Source organism: Sciurus carolinensis, chromosome 3, assembly GCF_902686445.1.
Source record: "Sciurus carolinensis chromosome 3, mSciCar1.2, whole genome shotgun sequence".
NCBI lineage: Eukaryota > Metazoa > Chordata > Mammalia > Rodentia > Sciuridae > Sciurus > Sciurus carolinensis.
The window spans coordinates 10686455-10704928 of NC_062215.1; the positions used below are offsets into that span (position 1 = coordinate 10686455).

At 31.6% G+C, this 18474-nt stretch overlaps 1 protein-coding gene across 4 annotated transcripts in view; it reads left to right on the forward strand.

The window, feature by feature from the left end:
- Abca5 (ATP binding cassette subfamily A member 5) overlaps positions 1–18474 on the forward strand; it is a 71544-nt gene that overhangs the window by 10047 nt on the left and 43023 nt on the right. For all 4 annotated transcript variants that reach the window (XR_007107670.1, XM_047544259.1, XM_047544258.1 and 1 more), the window contains 9 exons: positions 763–967; positions 3124–3285; positions 4172–4260; positions 6277–6506; positions 8274–8415; positions 9725–9913; positions 11187–11334; positions 11557–11725; positions 13623–13681. Coding sequence is in view for 3 of the 4 variants with exons in the window: in XM_047544259.1 (XP_047400215.1) it covers positions 763–967; positions 3124–3285; positions 4172–4260; positions 6277–6506; positions 8274–8415; positions 9725–9913; positions 11187–11334; positions 11557–11725; positions 13623–13681 (1393 nt within the window). In the remaining variant the exon portion in view is untranslated. The remainder of the gene's footprint in view (positions 1–762; positions 968–3123; positions 3286–4171; positions 4261–6276; positions 6507–8273; positions 8416–9724; positions 9914–11186; positions 11335–11556; positions 11726–13622; positions 13682–18474) is intronic.

Consider the following 18474-nt stretch of genomic DNA (forward strand, 5'->3'; position numbering starts at 1 on the left):
AACATAAATACTTAATTCTGAACCCAAGTGCATTTCTCAACATTCACAAACTACCTTTTCACAGATAACTTTGTAGAATATTATTCCACAATTTTATTCCCCACTCTGGGGAATACATATATTCTGGATTGAATTGCCCAAAAATGCTAAAGTTATGTCACAGCTTTGTACTTCAGCGTGCGTAACTTGTGCTGAAAGAAAGAACTCTAACTAACCAGTTAGCAATAATTTCAAAGGGTAGAAATATCTTCTCCTGAATCCAGTGGAACAGTTAAACAGAAAGGTGAAATGATAGTTCATTCCCATTAAAGCTGACCATGAAATGTGAGTGCAGGTTTAGTAGTATAAATTTAGGTTTTATTAAAGTATGATTTATAATTCAGAATCAAAGACATTTTTATTCCTATAAATAGGGCTGTTTGGTAAGTACTTAAAATCATGAGTAAATAATTTATATTTTATATCCGTGATCTAAGATGTTTAAATGTTACTATTTATATCACTTTAATTTATTATGTGACTTGATTCTTAAAATATTTCAGCAAAACTGAATATAAAAGAAAATTTACCTACTATGCCTACTGGATTTGTTTAGATCTTAATACAGTAATTCTTCTGGTATAGAATTGCTCTTACTTTTTGTACAGAAGAAAGGATTTCCAATTCTTCATGTTTTTTCTTGGTTATATTATATGCATAGAAATCTTGATGATTTTTCTTCCAGTATTATATTTTGTAATTGCTTTGTTTCTTTTATTATAGGAAATTCTTTTTCCATTATTTTTTTTATTTTGGTTAATATTAATAAGCATGATGCATCCAAATAAGAAATATGAAGAAGTGCCTGATATAGAACTTAATCCTATGGACAAATCTATCCTTTCTAATCTAATTCTTGGATATACTCCAGTGACTAATATCACAAGCAGCATCATGCAGAGAGTGTCTGCTGACCACCTTCCTGATGGTATTGTGATCTTATATATGTATTCTGTGACATAAAACTGCTTCAGTGTGTATTGGCTTGCTTTACTGAGTAACTAACATTCTTTAAACTCTTAGAGATGTATATTCCCAACAAAGTGTAATGTTACAAAAATAATTCTGCCTTATGTTTCTTGGGAAACATTATATTATTGGTGATGCATATTTTATGTATTTTCATATTTTAAATTTAATTCTTAGACCATTTATAAAAATAATTTAAGAATATTTGTATGGCATAAAAGATTAAAGTAATATTTTCCATTGATTCTGACTCATAATTGAGAAGCTAAAAATACATAAAGCAGTAGTATTTTCAGATCGTCACACCTGTTTTTGGTATAAACTGAATAAGTACTTAATTTTGGAGACTATGACTATGGCTAAGTACTTAGGTCTGTTTTATATCTCATAAAGAAGTGGATGAGAAAATAGTGTAAACAATGATGTCCTAGTGAGTTTTTTTTTGTATCAGGGATTGAAACCAGAGATGCTTAACACCAAGCCACATCCCCAGCCCTTTTTGTTTTTTATTTTGAGACAGAGTCTCACTAAGTTGCTTAGGGCCTTGCTAAGTTGCTGAGGCTGAACTTCAACATGAGATCCTCTTGCCTCATGCTCCTAAGTCACTGTGATTAAAGGCTTGCACCACTGTGCTAGGTTTTAGTGAGTTTTAAGTAACTTTGAGGGAACCTAGAACGAGAACTGGAGAAAGTGAGGAAAATGGTGATACTAAATGTTTATACTGTAATAATGAAAGAATGAAATGCTGAACTGTAGAAAATAACAATTTAGCATTTTTTATTCCATATAAAATAGTTGTAATTAACTTCTAGTATGAATTATCACATATTGAGTAGTGTGTCACTGAATGGATGATTTTGGTTAGTAAGGAACCAGGTAACATTTTCTACCTAGTTTCCTTTGCAGATTATTACTATTGAATATTTTTATCAAACATATATCTTGTTGACATATTATGTATTTGCTGGGCTACCATTATTCACAAGCATGGGTGAAAATATACATACCTTTTTTAAAGTTCTGTCTTTTAACAACAGAACTATCTGAAAATGAGTTATATGTACATATGTGATAACATACTGATAGGGTGTTGAACTAGCATCCTCTTTACTGAAGTCAGTTCTGGAGTTTTGTATCTAGTTTATAAGTCTAGAAAATTATGTTAATTAACATTTAAGTAATAATAATTTTCAAAGCATTTTGATGTTTGTTACTTCACTTGGTCTTCACAGCAACCTGCTGTGATTAACTGGATACGGTGGATGAGAATATTAAAGTTTGGAGAGTTATTAAATCACTTACCTGTGTTCACACAGCTAATGAATGATGATGTTATGTACCAATTCTATGTTCTTTCCATTTCACCACATATTTTAGACCTTCTGAAATGAAATTGCTTGTAAACAAAACTGCAAGAAAACATTTAAAATTTGTCTTACCTGATGGGAAAGAATGGTTACAGTATTTTCTCCATTATCTTCTGGGAAAGGAATAAGAAATATTGGGTTTAAGTGGCAATTTTTATTCAAAGAAGAGTTACATCATAGTAACCAAAATACATACCTCACTTTTGAGGAGGATTAAAGAGTTCATTTCATGAGAAGAAGTATTTAAGTTAAAAATATCCTTTCATTTATCAAGGAATTATTTGTTGGTTTTAATTTCAGGTAGATAAATGAACTGTATTTTTATAATTTCATTGCTACTGGAAATTTTTAAATTTCAGAGTCTGAAAAGTAAGTCTCTTGGTCAGTAGGTTTTAAAAAGAGTGTAGATGATGTTCAGTATTACAGTGCAGTTTAGTACAATTTCCTAAGAAATAATCTTGATGAAATATGATTCTGCATATTTTCCTATGTTTTATATTCATAACTTACATATTATACTGACACAATTTATGTAATCATAGGACAACTTGGTGCCTATACATTTTTACCATTTTTTAACTCTTTGTTATTTAGTGTTGTTAGTACCATCTTCATTTTCTAAGAAGTTGGACAATAAAACAAAAGTGCTTATAAAATATTCCATTTATCAAATATAATTATAAAATCGATATGCTACATAGTAAACTATTTTAACTTGTGAGTTAACTATATTGTTAATGTTTTGTAGTCATAATTACAGAAGAATATGCAAATGAAAAAGAAATGCTAGCATCCAGTCTTTCTAAGCCCAGCAACTTTGTAGGTGTGGTTTTCAAAGATTTCATGTCCTATGAACTTCGTTTTTTTCCTGATATGATTCCAGTATCTTCTATTTATATGGATTCAAGAGGTAAGTAGCCCTAAATAATCATTGTCATACAAGGAATGCATGTTCTTACTGCTTACAGTGTATATGCACAATTCGATGAACTCCAGCATTGGTATTTTTAGCTGTACTATTTGTACATATAGAAACACTCAATTTTAGCATAAATATACATATATATATTTATACACACATACACACCCAAATATCTTTTTTCCTTACATATATGTAATATGAAATATATTTATAATTTTCATTTTGATATAGTTATCAATTATAGTAGCATAAAGCAAAATTGTATCTTGAGTTATATGACCTTGTAAGTCTGCATTCGTTTCTCCATATCATTGTTTTTACTTATGGTACAAATCCTTAAGGTTTCCCGCTAATGTTTTACTTAAACAATGAAAAACAATTTTCAGTTGTTTGAACCTGTGAAGAAATATTGTCAACCATAAATGTTCATTGAGCATAGTTAAAGTCACTATGCCGAGTACTGAATTTGTAACTTGATTCCAAAAAGCGTTTCTGGAAAATTCTTATTTCTGTTTTTTTTAAATCTGGAATTGGCTGTGTATCTGGTGGTGCTTTGATACAAAGTCATTGTAGAATGACTGCCTTAAAATTTTAAAAAAGACCTATTTTAGCTATGTTTACATTTAATGTCTCTCTTCACATTTTTATTCATTTACCCTTCAGTATCCTAACACATGCAACTGTTTAATTTCAACATTTCAAATAAACAGTCCTAAATCTTATGGATATGATTTGCCTTTGAAGGGCAGTAGTATATTGTTTTGGTTGTTGTAGAGATTGATTGTTTCTTTGGTAACCCTCCACGTGTCATCTTTAGAAGAAAGCACTTACACGTGTTGAACACAGTCTTACGTCTCACATTTTTTCCCTGTAGCTGGCTGTTCAAAATCGTGTGAGGCTGCTCAGTACTGGTCCTCTGGGTTCACAGTTTTACAGGCATCCATAGATGCTGCCATTATACAGGTGAATATGGTAACAGCAGAAAACCAAATCATATTTTAATTACTCCATAATTCTTTACAATTGGATTTGATCAGATTGCTGCCAAATATGTTACTTGTGAACAACTCCTTTAAGAAAAAAGATACGGATGGTGGAAGTTATATTTCTGATTTAATACTTTTTGAAGCTACATTAATGTGATATTTTTAAGCAAAGGATTCAGCATACTATATGTTCATATTATATGTATATTGATCATAAGTAATATTTCTGAAATGCTTTTAGGCTTTCCCCCTGGAATACAAATAACTTAAAGAAAGTGACTATATTATATTAGTCATAATCATAGATTTTATTTTTTATTTAACAAAGATTTGTCACTTATTTAACACTGTTTCTAAATTATGTTTTAATGTTATCCCATTTAATGTTTAACAACCCTGTGAGATTCATGCTATTATCTTGATTTTAATGTGAAATTGAAATATAGGGATATTAAGTAACTTTCAAAACTCAGTAGCAAAGTAGAGGTTCATATTATGGGATTATTTTTGGTACTGGGAATTGAACCCAGGAATACTTGACCACTGAGCTGCATCCTTAGACCTTTTTATTTTATTTTTTTATTTTCTGACTGGGTCTTCCTAACTTGCTAAGGGCCTAAATTCTTGAGGCTGGTCTTGAATATGCAATCCTTTTGCCTCAGTCTCTCGAGTAGCTGGGATTATAGGCATGTGCCACTGCCACCGGCAAAGCTGTGGCTTTTTGACTCCTAAATCTGAGCTTTAATACTGTACTTTGCTTCTGCTAGTATTGTGTATAATAAATGTTTAAATTATTCTAAAGACATACTTGGACCTGATTTAGTGTTTTACATTTTAGCAGAAGAACTAACCCTGAAATTTATTTTTAAAAATCTTAAATTTTGTGTCTGGGTTAGATAGCAGTATGATGAAATTCTTTTTATTAGAAATTGAACTGTTATGTGTAACTCAGTGATAGAGTGCTTGCCTAGCATATCTAAAGCCCTAAGTTCAATGCCTTGCACTGAAAACAAACAAGCCAAAAAAAATTCAAAGTGTTAGAATTAATCACATCTCTTTCCCTTATGTTCATTATGGATCTGGTTTTTTTGTTTGCTTCTAGTTGAAATTTGTACTATAAATATTATGACTTCAAAAATGCATGTCAGCAGTTCTCCACTACAATGTCTGTTTAGAATGTGTATGAATAGGAATAGAATTGGAATCAAGACTTAAACAGTAGTCCTGTTAGACTGCTGTGTAGTAAAATGATAACACAATAATACTTGACAGGGTGGTTGTAAGAACCAAATGATATGATATATGTAGAATTTCTTTGTAAACTTTTACAATGTGGTGTAAATGCGTTAGGGACTTGTAGTATTATACCAATTTGATAGTAACAGATGTTTACAGTAAAGATAGTGAAATATGGGAGTTTCACATTAATGGTATTATAGCACTTACTTGTGTCCTGGCCAAATGCTTTAACTATCCACAGCCTAGACCACACAAGATCAATTGGCAAGACAAATCTCACTCGAATGTTAGAAGTATCATGTGACAAAAGTATTTTTATTATTCCATTCATAGGTACTTCATATGTGTAGTTTAAAGCGATGAAAAGGCATTATGTTAAAAAGAAACTTTTTAAAATTCGTATTAGGAATGCTGGCACTAATAATTTTTCCAAAGAGCCTTAATTTTGAAGATGTATATTTTTGTTAAAGTGAATATGATTGCTTAAGATGATAGTTGCATGAATTTATTTTCTTTGACAAATTACTTAATTAAAATTCATCAATTTTAAACTTTAAACTTTATCATATACTTCCAGAATGAATTGAAAGCAGTATTCTACTTTGTGTCTTGATATTGTAGTCACTTGTTTTAATAGCTTTTTGAGGATTTTATTTATATCAGGTTATTGACTAAATTTGGACTTATAATTGTCACATTTTATTAGAGACAACTGTCAGAACTAAATTAATGCATTTACATTTTCTAATTGTAGTTGAAGACCAATGTTTCTCTTTGGAAGGAGCTGGAGTCAACTAAAGCTGTTATCATGGGAGAAACTGCTATTATAGAAATAGTTACCTTTTCTCGAGGCATAATTTTAATATACCTAGTTATAGCATTTTCACCTTTTGGATACTTTTTGGCAATTCATATCGTAGCAGAAAAAGAAAAAAAGTTAAAGGAATTTTTAAAGATAATGGGACTTCATGATGCTGCCTTTTGGTATGTTATTAAAAGTTTATTATTTGATATAATTAACAGTTGTATTAAATATCATACAGATCTTCAGAATTATTTTATTGATGAGCTACTAATCCTGTTTTCTTACAATGATTGTATTTATCATACAATTTCAGCCTAGTCAATAACCTTCAGCAACTAATTGGTTTGTTTTCAGATAGGGAATAGGAATTATGGAAAGCTTATGTTGACAACACATTTACATTTTATTTTACATTTTGTTCAAATTCATGAGGCATGCTCCGTGTTTTTTACTCTGTATTTCATTGCATAGAAGGTAGGTGTTAGAAATTAGAAATTAATTGCTTGTCATGGGCCTCCCCTAGTATCTTAGGATGTACATGTTACTGAAAATTTAAATGCTTAAAGGATATATATGTAGTACATGGACTTCCTTTTTCCCCTTGGAAAACTTCAGTTATTTGAGTGAATTAAGATGAGGAATATACATATAATTTATAAAGAAACATGAAGAAGTTTCCATCAGTGAACTTTAATCTCACCATTTTTGTGCCATGGTAATTTTTTAGAAGCATGCATATTTATAAATATATCTAGGTATGTTTTCTTTACTCTTCTCATTTATGTAGTAAGAAAATTTGTTGTAAGTTCATTTGGGGTGAAGGTTAATACTGTGTGTGTAAGTTGTTATGTAATCTATTTTACAAAATTTTATTCCACTGGGCCTAATCTAATAAATAATTATAACACTTTACATAGTGGAATCATTGTGTATAACATTTTCTTTGTCTTGTTATTTTAGAAGGGATTGGTTTTTAAGATGTGTTGGAATACGAAAGTATTTTGTGGGGAAACAGCTGGATGAGTTTAGGCAAATCAGTCTCTTTGAGTACCTAAGTTTTGCCTCTGTAACACAAGCAATGGATTCAGTTTGTTCACTTAACTGTTTTTCTTAGCTGTTATTCAATGATTTTTGTATCCTAAGTTAAATCATAATTTGCTAACTGGGAAAATAAAGATAAAATGAAATCAAATACTTTAGTAATTCCATTGAGCCCTGTTTGAAGAGAAATCTTGAGTAAAAATAGTGATTCATTTTTTCTTGTTGATCATACATTTTATAACTATAGTTAATTACATCATTGATTGGTAAGGAAATTTTATTATTTATAGTAATAAAACTACTAGAGGCTGGGTGTGGTAGTACATGCTTGTAATCCCAGTGACTTGGGATGCTGAGGCAGCAGGATCTTGAGTTCAAAAACCGCCTCAGCAAAAGCAAGGCGCTAAGCAACTCAATGAAACCCTGTCTCTAAATAAAATACAAAAAATAGGGGGAATGTGGCTTAGTGGTTGATGCCCCTGAGCTCAATCCCTGGCACCCCTTGCCTCTTCAAAAAAAAAAAAAAAAAACACTAGAGGTTTAATTATAGCATATTCCATAAAGAAAAACATTATATGGACTCAAATTCTTGTAAGAAAATCAGAGCATTGTGCCCTGTTGAACTTTTGATAGTATAAGATTTAAATTAATGTGAATTGCCATTAATTTTTAAAGCTTTTTGGTTTTGTAAGCGATAGCCTTTTACCTCTATGTTAGAGTACATTTTTACCTGTAACTAATATAGTTTTTTTAGCTGCGAATTTTAATTTTCAATATATTAACATACGTGGAGATAAATTGACTTAATTTTAAGAATGACTAAATCTGAAGTTTTGTTTCAGATGATTGTTTTAACCATTACAACCTATTCATTTACCATAAATGTATTTGTATTCTCATTTTAGGCTTTCCTGGGTTCTTCTGTATACAAGTTTGATTTTTCTTATGTCCCTTCTTATGGCAGTCATTGCAACAGCCTCTTCGTTGTTCCCTCAAAGTAGCAGCATTGTGATATTTCTCCTTTTTTTCCTATATGGATTATCATCTGTAAGTGCTTTAACTTGAAATGAAAGAAATGTTCATAATATTTAATAATATAGCAAAGTCTTTTTTTGGTTTACTTATAGTCAATTTCTCATAGCAAGAAATGTTATTACTAAGTTACTGATAAATTACTTAATAACGAATGATGTGGCATTATTGTACTTCTATTTTTTAGGAAGGTTAGAGAATTGTCTCAGATTTAAAGATAACTTGTTTTTATATATTTCACGGTTCCTCTGATATTATCTGTTCTAATCTTTATGTAATCGTGTGTGATTAAGATTGTCCAGTACTGCACTTTTTTTTTTTTTTTAACTGCACTTTGTCTTCATGAAACAAAGTTAGATTGTGCTATGATTATTCAAGGATGTTTTTGTAGCTGGATGTGGTGGTTCATACCTGTAATCCCAGTGACTTGGAAGGGTGAGGTGTGAGGATTGTTAAGTTTGAGGCCAGCCTCTGCAACTAAGTGAGTCTCTGTCTCAAAATAAAAAATTAAAAACAGCTAGGGATCTAGCACAGTGGTAGAGTCTTTTTGGGTTCAATCCCTAGTACCAACCAAACCAAACCAAACAAAAAAGATGTTTTTATAAATATAAGTCTTTAGCAGAATTAACATTCATTTGGTAAATTGAATGAATACTGGGCATAATGTCCAGCTGCTGTTTAAGTGGTTCCAGCTTCTACTCTGGTCAGTTCATAAACTGATCTGTACCAGTTTTTAAGTATTGTGACTATCACCTCTATTCTTTAAAATGATATTACAGGGGCTGCAACTGTGGCTTAGTGGTAATAGTACTTACTTCCTAGCATGCATGAGGTGCTGGGTTCGATCCTCAACACCACATAAATAAAAACAAAGGTATTGTGTCCATCTACAACTAAAAAATAAAAAAAAAAAATTAAAAAATACTCATGTACTTTCTTATATAAGTTCCCGGTTTTATATTACCACATTGTTTAATTATATTGTTTATATTACCACATTGTCTTATATTATAAGAGCTTATTTATTATTTTGTTTGCATATTTTACATGTTTCTTTATGATTTTATTTTATGATTTCTATAGTGTAGATGTGGTCACATTTTCCTATAATATACATAAATACAGTCTTTAATATTTGTCAATTTAAAATTTTAAAATGTGTGTTACTAGTTGTATAAAATATCTTACCATAGCTTTAATAAATGAGAATTGTATTTTCCAATGATAATGGGACTGTTCCTTTCACAAGCAAATTTAATTTTGTTTTTATATTGGTATATATATGAACAATACATTAACTAAACTTAATATTTATATTTTCTAGATATTTTTTGCTTTGATGCTGACACCTCTTTTTAAAAAATCAAAACATGTGGGAATAGTTGAATTTTTTATCACTGTGGCTTTCGGATTTGTTGGTCTTTTGATAGTCCTCATGGAAAGTTTTCCAAAATCATTAGTGTGGCTTTTAAGTCCTTTCTGTCAGTGTACTTTTTTGATTGGTATTGCACAGGTAGGTTATAATCTTGCATTCACAAATACCTCTTTTCTCTCCAGTTCCAACCAGTATCTTATACTACTATGAGTATTATCTTCATTTGCAAAATAAAATTACTTTAAAATTCAACTTGAAAAATGATATTTGAGTACTGAGTATATTTTTTAATCTAGTTTTATTTATATTTTTTCAGTTTTAAGTTTTCAGTTAAATGTTCTTTTTGTAAGTTCTTTTTGCTTTGTTTATATCTTAAGAATTTATTTTTGTGTAATTACTCAGGTAGAAGTCACTGGTTTAAGTTTCAAGTAATTTAGATTGCTCTGTTGCTACCATATATAAATGGTACAATGCTTGGCAGAAAATCATGCATGAAGCAAAACAAATTTGACATGAATGTAGTAGTGAAATAAGAAGACCTGATGAATTCATGGAATTGTCATTCCTATAAATAATGCTGAATTTATAAATTTGATTTTTATTATCCTTATAGATGTAGTCAGGTTCTAAGTGGAAAAAAGGTCTTATAAGAAATGACTTTATATAATAGAACATAAATTTGGTTATTGTACAAAAATATATAATTTCTTAGTATAAGATATTACTCATGTTGGGATAGAATGTTCTGGTTTGCAAGACTAAAAAAAGATTATTTATAAATACTGAGTTAAATTTTAATTAGGACCTATTGTTAAAAGTCCACTATTTTAAAAGTCCACTGAGTCCTTGTTTTCTTAGGAAAATGGAATTGTATATTTATGATTTCATTGTGGGTGGCAGGGCCTTTCAGTAAATGAGACCTCAACCTCTAATACATTTCTCTTTCTACTCTATCCCATGTATCTGCTAGAATACTTTGATCATTGTATTGGTTCATCAAAATACCTTCTCCCTTTTCAGTATTAGAGAGATTCCTTAATTTATCCTCTGATAATTTATTTGACTTCTTATGAAAATTACTCTTTTGTTTTCCCTGGTTACTGTTAACATCACCCTTTACCTTTATTTCATTTGATAGTCCTTACATTAGAATATATGCCTCAGGAGCTGATACATCCAAGTTCATGAAGCATAGCACTAAGAAAAAAAAATTGACAACATTATTATGATGAATTTATATTTTGGTGAAGTCTCATTTTCCTTATAAAGTCTTATTACTAATTTAGTTAATCTGTAAAAAGGCCAAGTCATTTTAGATATAATGAGTGGTGCTGAGTAGTATTAGCTTAAACTTGTTTTTTCTTTTTTTATTTATTTATTTTTTAACAATAAAGTTGTTTCTGTTTTTCAGGTCATGCATTTAGAAGATTTTCATGAAGGTGCTTTATTTTCTAATTTGACCGAAGGCCCTTATCCTCTAATTATTACTCTTATCATGCTAGCACTTAATAGTACATTTTATGTCCTCCTGGCTGTCTATCTTGATCAAGTCATTCCAGGTATGTAGTTGGTTATTGGATTTTACTTTTAAGATATTTAGTGGTTTTTTTTTTTTTCCCTTTTTGCTAACAAAGGTTCAATCTGTCTTATGTGTTGACTGCTAGCCCCATGTGGCTGTTAAAATTAAAATTAGATAAATTAACAGTTCATTTACTGTTTTTATTATTTAAAAGTGTTTTCAGAAATAACTTTTTGTAATTCTTTTTTTAAAATTTTTTCAGGAGAATTTGGCTTACGGAGATCATCTTTGTATTTTCTAAAACCATCGTATTGGTCAAAGAGCAAAAGAAATTATAAGGAATTGTCAGAGGGCAACATTAATGGGAATATTAGTTTTAGTGAAATTGTTGAGCCTGTTTCTTCAGAATTTATAGGCAAAGAAGCCATAAGGTATGATTCAGTGTTTGGCAGTTTAGGTCTAAATTGCTGATGGAAGCTGCCTCATTGAAATCCTTTTAAATATGTTTGTATATGTAGTATCTTAGATTTGGTAGATGTTTCATGATATTTAAAAAAATATTTTTAGTTATAGATGGACACAATACCTTTATTTTATTTAATTTTTTATTTTTGTGGTGCTTAGGATCGAACCTAGTGCCTCACACATGCTAGGCAAGCGCTCCACCACTCATCCACAACCCTAGCCCCATTTCATGTTTTTAAAACATAGTTAATAAGAGCTACTTTTCCTTTTAGTTCTTATTTGCTTTATAGCCATGTAGAATGAGGTTGTTGCTAGGTTTGAATTTTTATGTTTCAGTGGAAAACTTTTTGGTACTGGGGATTGAACCTAGGGCTGCTTAATCACTGAGCCACATCCCCAGCCCCTTTTTATATTTTATTTAGAGACAGGATCTTGCTGAGTTTCTTAGGGCCTTGCTAAGTTGCTGAGACTCACTTTGAACTTGCAACCCTCCTGTCTCAGCCTCCCCAGCTGCTGGGATTAAAGGTGTGTGCCATCATGCCTGGCTATTGAAAAGTTTTAAAAGCAATAAAACCCAGTGTTTATATGAGTAAGGTGTTTAAAACTCTTCCCATTATGTAGACTAAAGTGGAGTAAAAATTCTGTAATTCGATTTATGCTACATTGTCTAATGTGACATATTAAATTGTTACCTATTAATTTCATAGACCTTCAGTGTTCTGTGACATTATTAAGAATATTACTCTTATTTAATAACCAAAGAAATTCATTATTGGTCTTTGTCATATTAGTCCATACCAACTTCTTATAAAAAATAAGGAGAAAGAAAAGTAACAAATTGAAAAAAAAAGTGAAGTATAATATGCTTCTTTAAATTTAAGAAACGTATAAAAACAAGAGTCAAAATACTTAAGATGGTGGAGTCAGTGGTCAGCCTTCTCAAAGGTGAAATTTAAACTGATTTAAAAAACAGTAATTCTTGAAAAAGTTTCAAATGGAGTGAGACAATCACATTTATAGATAGTTTGATATGAGTTCCTGAAATGGCATCTGATTTATCCCACTTAGCTAAAGTAACAAGTCTTTAACCAGAGATGAAAAATTGCTTGAATCAGATGTTTCACTTAATTTTAGAAGTTGACTTAGCATGAAGAATGAATCATTTTTTAAAATGGAGATAAATACTGTACTTTGTAGCTTCTTTAAAATAATTTTATAGTTGTCAACTTTCTTTGGCTTATTGTTTTAGAAGGAAGTTATGTTACTATTATTCCTAGTAAATACGACAGCCTTTCTTTTTCCTTTTCAACTTTTGGCACAAAACTGCAAATTCTTCTTTTGGACACACAAACATAAAATATTCCTGCAGGCCCAAAAAAAAAAAAAAAAAAAAAACCACAAAATTTAAATAATTATTATTTAAATATGGAGATAACTAAATATATTGTATTGCTAGAAATATACATCCAATTCAGTTTTCTTTTCTTTGTGGTATCTGGGTTCCTTAACTACTAAGCCACATCCACAGCCCTTTTATTTATTTATGTATTTTATTTTGAGACTAGGTCTTGCCTTAAGTTGCTGAGGCTGACCTCCACCGTCCAGTCCCAAGTCATTGGAGGCTGCACCACTATGCCCAGCCCAGTTCAATTTTTTTTTTTTTTTTTTTTTTTGAGGTGCTGGGGATTGAACCCAAGGCCTTGTGCATGTGAGGCTAATGCTGTACCAACTGAGCTATATCCCCAGCCCTCCAATTCAAATTTTATAAAATACATTTTAAAATAAGACAGCAGTAATGAAAGTATATGTATAAACACACATAAAATTTTTTAAATACTTTAAATAGAAAATTATGTTTTTCAGAATAAGTGGTATTCAGAAGACATACAGAAAGAAAAGTGAAAACGTGGAGGCTTTGAGAAGTAAGTAGCTTTCCTAGTATTTGGTCAATAAAAATTAAAATCTTGCTCTTGGTAAGACACTGTTAAGGGAATGAGAAAACAAACCACAGACCTGGAATAAATAATTTGCAAATCATGTTTCAGTAAGTTGTATCCAGAGGATATAAAGGTGTCTCAGGACTCTATAAGAAGAAAACAAGCAACCTAGTTATGGACAGAATATTTGAATAGACTTTTTGCTGGTCAAGAAAAAGAATAACAAATAAGCATAAGGAAATGATGTTCAGTATCATTACTCATTAGGACTATGCACATTAAGTCACAATGAGATACCAGCATAACTATTAAAATGTTTAAAGTTAAAACGCCTGATCACACCATGTGTTGCTGAGGATGTGGAAGAACTGACACACTCAGACATTGCTGGAAGGGAATATAAAATTGTATAACTGGTTTAAAAAATAGTTGGGCAGTTTGGTGGAAAGTTAAACATAGTCATTCCACTTCTAGGTAGTTAGCCAAAAGAAATGAAAGCGTATGTCCACAAAGAAATGCTTACACATGAATGTTCATTGCAAATTGATTTGTAATAACCAAAAATTAGATATAGCCCAAATGTTTGTCAGCAGATGACTGAATAAACCAAATGTAGTATATGAATATAATGAAGTACTAGGAATGGACTGTTAATACATGCTATGACACACATCTTACAATATTTATGTTAAGTGAAAGAAGCCAGATATAAAGACCATGTGCTGTATAATTCCATTTATATAAAATTTTAGAGAAACAATCCACAGTGAAAGAAAAGCAAATCAGTGATTGCTGGAGATGGGTGCAAGTGGGTGGAAGAGGCAGAGGAGAAGAAATGTTAAAGAGGGCTCCATAAACTTTTTGTGGGAGATAGATATATTCAATATCTTGATAGTGGTGATAGCGTGTCAAAACTTGCCATATGCAGTTTCTTGGACGTCAACAACATGTCTGTAATGTTGTTTTACACAATTAGTCAAATAATAATACATGTGTATTTTAGCTTCTGAACTTCATTGTCTTGCACTGATTTATATTTATCCCTGTTCCTACATTGTTTTAACTACTGAAGCCTTATGTTTAGTCTTGATAACTTTTAATATTGTATCTTGGGTTCTTTGCATTCTCAAGTAAATTTCAGCATCATCTGTGAATTTCTACCACTGTGTCTATTTTAATAAATTTATTTTCAAGGAATTTTATGATTTTATTTAAATTGCTAAAATTGGTTAAGGTTTTTAATAATCTTTTATTATTTATTTTCTAATTTTTTACATACTGCATTTTGATTCATTGTACACAAATGGGGTATATCACTTCATTTCTCTGGTTGTGCACGATGTAGATTCATACCATTCGTGTAATCATACATGTACATGGGGTAATGATGTCTGTCTCATTCCACCATTTTTCTTACCTCCCCTCCCTCTCATTTCCTTCTACATAATCTGAAGTTCCCCCATTCTTTTCTCACTCCCCCCACCCCCATTGTATACCATTCTTCACTTATCAGGGAAAACATTCTGCCTTTGGTTTTTTGAAATTGGCTTGTTTCACTTAGCATGATATTCTCCAATTCCATCCATTTATTTGCAAATGCCATAATATTATTAGTCTTTATGGCTGAATAATCTTTTTAAAAATATTTTTAATGCTCTTAATCATGATCCCTTTTTCACTGTATATTTTGTCATTTTTAATTTTTTTGGATATGTCTTGCAGTATGTTTATTAATTTTATTAATTTTTTTAGGAGTCAGTTTTTGTCATTGTGATTTGCTCCATCATAATTTGCTTTTCATTTCAGTTGTTTTTATGTTATAGCTTTCTTTGTGTTTAATTTTTTCTGCTTTTTATTTATTTATTCTTTTAGGTATTCATGACAGTAGAGTGTATTTTGTCATATTACATATACATGGGATATAACTTACTCTGATTAGGATTCCATTCTTGTGGTTGTACATGATATGAAGTTTCACTGGTGGTGTGTTCATATATGCACATAGGAAAGTTCTGTCGTACATTCCACTGTCTTTCCTGTTCCCATCCTCCTCCTGCATCTTCATTCCCCTTTGTCTAATCCATTTAACTTCTTTTCTCCCCCCCACCCCCATCCTTGTTCTGTGTTGACATTGCATATCAAAGAGAACATTTGACTTTTGTTTTTTTAGGGGGAGATTGTCTTATTTCACTTAGCATGAGAGTCTCAGCAGATGTCCATTTACCAGCAGATGTCATCAAGTCTTTTTTTATGGCTTAGTAGTATTCTATTGTGTGTACGTAAGCCACGTTTTCTTTATCCATTCATCTGTCAAAGAGCACCTAGGTTGGTTCCAGAGCTTAACTGTTGTGAATTGAGCTGCTGTGTCACTGTAGCATCCTGATTTTAAGTCCTTTGGATATTTACCAAGGAGTGGGAGAACTAGGTCCAATGTTGGTTTCATTCCAAGCTTTCTGGGAAATCTTCATACTGCTTTCCAGAGTGGTTGAACCAATTTACAGTCCCACCACCAATATATGAGTGTACCTTTTCCCTAACATCCTCACCAACATTTATTGTTACTTGTATTCTTGATGATTGCCATTCTTACTGGAGTGAGATGGAATCTCACTGTAGTTTTGTTCTGCTAATTGTGCATTATAAACTATCCCAAAGCTTAATGAGTGGCTTAGGCAGTCACTATTTTGGTATGCCCTAAGGAGTCTCTGGTTTGACAGAGAAGTTCTATAGTCACTTTGTGGCCTGGATAGTGGTTTCATATTAGCCTCAGTGGCTGTAGGTGGGGTTATTTCCCTCTCTTCCCCAGAATCTCTCATCCTTCAACAGGCTAGCTGTGCCAGAAGCACTGGAACATTTTTTTGTTATTCTGCTTCGTACCGTCCCTGTTTACTTCTTAGTTATACATACTTTCATTTTTTAATAATTAATGAAGTGTTATATATCTTTGACTTACAAAGTAGTGCTTTACTTTTTTCCAGATAAGACCAGAACCTTACTTTTATGTTTGTTCCAACTAATTTAATATTGTTTTCATGTATTTTAATCCTTACATTTATTTTAAAATAAAAATAATACTATTTTTAAAAAGACATTTCATTTCAATTTACCTATATATTTACCATATCACTTATCTTCATTATTTTCTGCAGCTGATCTTCCACTTAGGGTAATTTTTCTTCTGCATGAAGACATTTTTAGTATTTCCTTTATTGCAGATGTGCCAGTGATACATTGCCTAAATTTTTTGGAAAATATCTTATTTACCTTCAATTTTGAAGGATATTTTTGTGAATGTATAATTTTAAGCTTGGCAGTTACTTTCATTCAGCACTTAAAAATATGATTTTGTCATTTTCTTGTTTGTATTGTTTTGGTTGCAGAGAGCTGTCAGTTTTACTACTACTCTGTTGTTGGCATGTACATTTTCCCAGTCCATTACAACATGGCTTCTGTTTTTCATTGTTGTTTGTTGTTTGTTTTTTAACATTTATTCTGCTTTGGTTGTTTAGTGTCTCCAGTCTGTGACTTGATATCTTGTTTTAGAAAATTCCTAGCCATTTCTTTTCCCATATTCTTCCCTCTTTTACTTCTGACTTTAGACTTGTCATTACATGTAACAACTTCTTATTTATTCCATTTCTTTTATTCTCCAGTCTAATTTGCTTACTCTTTTTCTCTGTGCTTTAGATATATTTTCTGACTCTTGTCAATCACTAAATTTTTCCTTAGTTGGGTCTAATCTGCTGATTAACTGTCTCTTTCAAAAATTTTAATTCCACTTATCTCTTCTGGTTTTTGTCTTTCCACTGTGTGTGTGTGTGTTTTGTAGTTTCTGGTCTTTCCTAACATTCTCTTGTGAATGTGGTAGCATAGTTACTTTAAAATCTTTGTAATATGCCAATATCTGCATATCCAGTAGATCTCTTTCTATGACTTGCCTATTTTATTGGATTTTGGCCTTACCTTGAATTCTCCTGGTTATTTTTGGCTGAATGCTACACCTGGCTTATGTGTAATTGTAGGTATCCAGGTCGTTTTCTCTTTGTATGATGTGGTCTTCCTCTAGAAAGTGTCTGTCTTTGCATCTGGTCTGCAGCTCTGGAGGTGCCAGAGACCTCACTCCATCTCCACCAAGTCAGGGTTGGAGTGATCTGAAGCCTGGCGTGGGTCTGTGAAGGCCGGGCTGCTGCTCACTTACCCTCTCTCCTACGTGTGGTCATTTGAGGGCCAACCTGAAGCCTCGGCTTTTCTGAAGTCTCTCATGCTTGGCATTCCAGAGTTCCACGTTTTGTTCCCTCGGCACTGTGTCTCTTCAAAACTCTGCTCAGTCTGTTATCTACTAGAATTGGAAGACATCTAAGCCTTGCTCCTTCCTCATACCTTTACCCCACAGTCTTTTACGCTGTAGCCTTCCAAGGCCTTCAATCAGATGATTTTATTTTAAAACTGATCAGCTTTTCTTTTCTTAGAAGGAGAATTGGTTTAAACTGCCTGTTCTGCCATTACTGGAAGCAAGGACTGAGGTAGACAGGTTTACCCTTCAAGCAATTTGAATTAACAATATAAATTGTGGTACTAATAGGTGATATTGGATTTTCAGATTACCCAGTACAGGGAAGAACCCCCAAATAGGGACCTTTATTATATCTTTACCCAGGAATAAGGAAAGAATTTGCTGTGTACTGAAGCCTGTTTCCAGTCTTTCATGGATAATGAGATGTGGCAGATTTTTTTCTGATCCTAGATTGAAGGGAATTTTACGATGTATATATTCAAAG